Source organism: Telopea speciosissima, chromosome 4 (genome assembly GCF_018873765.1).
Source record: "Telopea speciosissima isolate NSW1024214 ecotype Mountain lineage chromosome 4, Tspe_v1, whole genome shotgun sequence".
Lineage (NCBI taxonomy): Eukaryota > Viridiplantae > Streptophyta > Magnoliopsida > Proteales > Proteaceae > Telopea > Telopea speciosissima.
In genome coordinates this window covers 21,874,456-21,879,943 of record NC_057919.1, presented here as the reverse complement: position 1 = coordinate 21,879,943, position 5,488 = coordinate 21,874,456, and the positions used below count along the sequence as shown (strand labels likewise).

The 5,488-nt window shown below is 40.9% G+C and overlaps 1 protein-coding gene across 1 annotated transcript; it reads left to right on the top strand.

The window, feature by feature from the left end:
* The first annotated feature begins 1,063 nt into the window (after positions 1–1,063).
* LOC122657661 (wall-associated receptor kinase 2-like) lies at positions 1,064–4,325 on the top strand. The gene is made up of 3 exons (XM_043852434.1): positions 1,064–1,937; positions 2,043–2,213; positions 3,115–4,325. Exons 1-3 carry the CDS (start codon positions 1,070–1,072, stop codon positions 4,302–4,304), a joined length of 2,229 nt encoding a protein of 742 aa, XP_043708369.1. The 5' UTR covers positions 1,064–1,069; the 3' UTR covers positions 4,305–4,325.
* Positions 4,326–5,488: the final 1,163 nt, after the last annotated feature.

Here is a 5,488-nt window from a genome sequence, read left to right as displayed (position 1 = left end):
TTATAAAAATAAGATAACAAAATCCAATAAGATAACTTAAAAGGATAGACAAACATAGAGTTATATTTCAGATATTTTATTAATATCAGACTGCTAAACGAATCGGATAATAATCGATCGAATAGGGGGATTATCATATTCGTATCCAATTAATTTCAAACGGATTCAAATACTCCTAAACAGATACGAATGCGAATCAAATACGAATTTACGAATATCCATTTACATCCCTATCCTTGATTAAATCCTCGACAATTCCTTTATCTTGCGTTGTATTGCTGTTCGAGTCAAAGAGCTGGACACATGAAAGATATTTCATGAGCTCAATTGACCTAAATTTTTTTTTTTTCTCGAACTCGGTATTAGTTGATGTCAAATCTTTCACACGCCAAGTTTTCAAGTCCGTACTACAAAATATGTGGAGGATTTTTTTCAGCTTTCCACTTTGACCTAATCTTACATGACTAATTCATAAGATTTTTCAAAATTTTGACTCAGACTAAAGGGAGTCAAAACCTAATTTCCATTTATAAAAGCATGAAAAAGGCCATCCAGATCTTTTACGGTGTGTGGCCCATAGCGATCTGAGCAGCGCAGACACAAGGCATAGTGCAATGACTGCCTTACCCCTGCTTGGACAGGATGCTCAGGCAGGGATAAGGTGGTCATTGTGCTGTGCCATATGTCTGAGCCGCTCAGGCCGCGATGGGCAGGGCACGGTTGAGGATCTAAATTGTGAAAAACAAAAAATTCATGATAAAATCAACAAAAGGGGTTTTGTTTTTTGGTTTTTGAAATTTATTTAGTTTACAAGCCTCTGTCAACTAAAAACAAACAGAGCATCAAATGACTTATAATTATTCTACCAATGAACTTGCAGAAGACTTTTGGGTATTTGAATTTGTCAAAGTCAAGAACCGTCCAGCCAACCATTGCTTACATTTCTCAATTACTTCAATTTCTTCAACATGCAAGATCAAGAAGATGTTGCTCTTCCTGTATTGAAACCGACTCAAAAATATATATACTAAGTACCCAGAGAAAAATCATTGAATGAAAGAACAAAGCCATGGGTCATTTTGTGGTGCTTCACAAGCTCCTCCTAATCCTTGTATGGCTAGCTACAACATCAGCTTTAGATTCATCAATCGCTCTTGCTGGTTGCCAAGATAAATGTGGCAACATCTCAGTTCCCTACCCATTTGGTTTTGGAAATCAAAATTGTTATAGAAAAGGGTTCAATCTAACCTGCAACAACTCACAGCTGTTCACAGAAAATGATATGGGAGTTTATATGGAAGTCTTTAATATATCACTAGAAGGCCAACTGAGAGTATCAAGCCCTGTAACTAAAGATTGCTACAACGTGTCGGGTTATCGATTTTATCAAACACCTGGTCTGCAATCTGTGTCTAACACACCCTTCACCTTCTCTGACACAGAAAACAGATTCACTGCTCTGGGTTGTGACACCCAGGGAACCCTCCGGGGCACCTCTACTTTCTTCACGAGTGGGTGTAGCATGTTTTCCATGACGGAATCTGATGTGATCAGCGGTCAGTGCACAGGCATCGGCTGTTGTCAGACCTCCATTCCAAAGGGCTTATTACAGTTCGTTATATTAGTCAACAGCTCCGATTTCCACAGCAACGTTTTCAATTTCAATCCCTGCGGCTATGCCTTCCTCGTCGACAAGAATTGGTACAATTTCTCAAAATCGGATCTCATGAATTTCACCAATCAAGTACCAATCGTGCTCGATTGGGCAATAAGCTGGTCAACAAAGAACGAGACCTGTGATGAAGCTAAGAAAGATCCCAACGCTTATGCATGCGGCAATAACACCGTCTGTGGTGCCTCCAAGAACGAGGTTGGTTATAGTTGTAACTGCTCGAGTGGTTACCAGGGGAACCCTTATCTTCAAGACGGATGCCAAGGTAACCCTGGATCCTCCTTTATCATGAACCATTCCACCATTTCAGTAGATTTGTGTTTTAATTTTATGGTGTAAATCTCTTAGCCAATGTATTTGTTTATTGCAGACATAAATGAATGTGCAGATCCAAATACTAATCTCTGCAGCTACCACTCCTTGTGCATCAATCTACCTGGGAATTACAGTTGCTCATGCCCACATGATTATGAAGGAGACGGATGGAAAAATGGAACTGGCTGCCTTTCAAAGCAATTCCCGGTGATACAGGTCACCGTAGGTAATTTTCTTCTTCTTTTTTTTATTTTTTAATTTTTTTCACTTTTTGGTTGGGGGAGGGATCTAAATTCTAAACTAGATGAGGAATAGGAGGTCTCAGAACTCGAAATCTCTTGGGTGCTAGGTTCTACTGCACTAGCTTCAAGTCAAGTGCGTTAGCAATTCTATTCATAGATAGAAGATTGAAAATTCAATCCTCAGTTCCTTGGATTGGGCTCCTCTCCTTGGAGGGCATCATCCAATGAGTGCCTAACCTTCAACGGCTGGGCTGTGCTGCACACATCTCGGTGTGAGCCCAGTCAGCCATCGGGATGTGTGTGGCACAACCCAACTCATTGAGCACTCATTGGGGGATGCCCTCCAAGGAGAGGAGTCGAATCCCAGTTCTTCACAGAGTTTGAGCCCCACACAGTAAATATTGCAGATCACATAATATATAGTAGTTTGTAAGAACCCCTATTGGTACTTTTATTTTTACCCCCAACGTATTTATTAAAGTTAAGTGCTTGTTGATGTGGCAAAATAGTTGATGAAGCCGTCAATCAAGTTATGGGATTTTAGGAAGTACCTCTTGGTGTGGTGGTAGCTAGTGCAGTAGGGTGTTGGCCCGAGTCCAAGGGAGAGGTCGCTAGTTCGACTCTTCCCCATCGGATGTTAGACATACTTATTTCCCCTTCCCCCATCTCCCCTTTGCCGCCCTCTCCTCTTGGAGCTAGGACACCACCCTGGCTGCCCTCTTGTGCTGTCACCCCTAGACTTGAATTTGGAGTATAACAATAAGACAACTCTCATCGTAAAAACGAGTTTTCCCTAGTCCCTAGCTACTCACATAGTGTAGGATCTAGGCTCCATTTGCACCCTTAGTTTGAATCTTTAATAAGTGTTTTTTTTTCTCCTTGTAGGTACTGGATCAGGCTTCGTGTTTCTACTTATTGGCAGTTTATTGGTGCTCTGGGCACATCACCAGAGAAGGATTAGCAAACTCAGAGAGAGTTACTTCAAGCAAAATGGGGGTCTACTATTGAAGCAACAACTATCCTCATATCAAGGATCCACTGAAAGTGCCAAAATCTTTACTGCAGAAGAACTAAAGAAGGCAACTAACAATTATGCTGAGAGCCAGATCCTTGGTCGAGGAGGCTATGGTACTGTGTACAAAGGAATTCTACTTGATCAAAGAACAGTTGCCATTAAGAAATCAAAAGTAGTAGATGAAAGTCAGATCGATCAATTTATAAATGAGGTGGTTATTCTCTCTCAAACTAACCATAGAAATGTTGTAAAGCTATTGGGTTGTTGCTTGGAGACAGAGGTACCATTATTAGTATATGAATTTGTTACCAACCAAACCTTATTCCATCATATACATGGTGAAGGATCCAAGTCTTCGATTTCATGGGAAAATCGATTGAGGATGGCTACTGAAACAGCAGAGGCGCTTGCATATTTGCACTCGGCAGCTTTACCACCTATTATCCATAGAGATATTAAGTCTGCTAACATTCTCTTGGATGATAATTTTACTGCAAAAGTCTCAGACTTTGGAGCTTCAAGGCTAATTCCGGTGGACAAAACTCAGTTAAGTACATTAGTGCAAGGAACTTTGGGTTATTTGGATCCTGAGTACTTTCATTCAAGTCAATTGACAGACAAGAGTGATGTATATAGCTTTGGTGTGGTTCTTGTGGAGCTATTGACTGGAAAGATAGCACTTTCTTTTGATAGACCTGAAAATGAGAGGAATCTAGCAATGCATTTTGTTACTTCAATGGAGGAAAACAGTGTTTGGGAGATTTTGGAACATCGAGTGGTGCAAGAGGGTATGAAAGAGCAAATCCAGGAAGTCATGGAGCTTGCAAGGAGATGCTTAAGATTGAAGGGGGAAGAAAGGCCAAAGATGAAGGAAGTGGCAATGGAGCTTGAGAGCTTAAGGAGGTATAAGAAACATCCTTGGGCTTCCCAAAATTCTGAAGAGGTGGAATGCCTGCTGCTTGGTGAACCACTAGACTTGGGTAGTCACAACAGTATTGGTTATGATAGTTCCAGGGGTCAAGCGATTATACAATTGGTTTCTCATGACCATTTGCGATAATCACACAATTTACAGCTCCATCGGCTTTCTTCTGTAACTTTTCTTCAATTATTGTGTTATAGTATTGTATATATGGTTAAACAATGTAAAAACGGTCCTAGCCTTTTTTTTTTTTCCGAATCAGAGGCTTTTTAATTAGTAAGAAGGCCTTCTTGAGCATATAGTGTTGTGTAGTATGTTTAATTAGACTCTAATTTTGTTAAATGTATGTCTTCATTCTCCAAGTCGTATTCTGTTGAGAGAACATAGTGAAAATCAAATTCATAAACTTCAAAACTTTTAAGTGTCTAGATGGGTTTTTACGTGTCTAGTTCTTAATTAATTACTACAACACTTACCTATTATCTTTTTGCGGAAAAAAAAAATCCTCTTCAATTCCCTAAACTACAGTGCGGTGCATTCGGGGGTGGGATGTCGCAACCTTGCAAGCACGACATCCAATGGTCTGAGCTTCAGAACCAAAAAAAAAAAAAAAACATGCTGAATTGAGCTCAGACTGCTGGATGTCGCGCCTGCCACGGGCCACATCCCACCCCCGAACTGCACATGTTTGGAATTGGAAAGGATTCTATCTTTTTGAAAGTGTTTTACTAGCTTGATGGAAGTATCCCTACATATGACACCACATGAAATCCCAATAAAATTGTGGGTGGGAAAAATGAAAAGAAAATTTATTTTCTTGAGCACCCAATGGACGGTCATGGCTGCCCTATAAAGCTTTTCGTCTGAGAACGTTTCTTAACTTCAAATTGCAACCATATCTAAAATCAAAAGGTCTCCATAATCAAAATTTTATTTTCTTGACTATTTTACTGGAACTAATTTTACAATGCCCCTTGTGACAGTATTTAACATCATTAAATGTAACTAGTTAGGATGGTTTACTGCCACCAAATGTAATTATTAAGAAAAAACCACGGCCACCTCCCTCCATCACCACTCATGCTCTCACCCTCCCCCTGCAAATCCCATCCCCATCCCTATGCTCGACCTCCACCTTCTACGCCCTTTTGCCCCTACTTCCCGACCCACTACAACCCCATCCCCTCCCCTCTGCAAACCCCCCTCTTTGCAACCCTAACCCCTACCTTGCCACTCTGTCCCCCGCCCTTTCTACACCCCACCACTCTCACCCTACAACCCTCCCACTCTGCAACCCCGCCACCACCTTGCAACTCCGCCTT

Excerpts from the sequence above, each read along its gene's own strand:
- LOC122657661 (XM_043852434.1), top strand. The coding sequence starts at position 1,070 with ATGGGTCATTTTGTGGTGCTTCACAAGCTCCTCCTAATCCTTGTATGG. Across the intron at positions 1,938-2,042 it reads TCTTCAAGACGGATGCCAAG|ACATAAATGAATGTGCAGAT; the intron begins GTAACCCTGGAT and ends TGTTTATTGCAG. Across the intron at positions 2,214-3,114 it reads GGTGATACAGGTCACCGTAG|GTACTGGATCAGGCTTCGTG; the intron begins GTAATTTTCTTC and ends TTCTCCTTGTAG.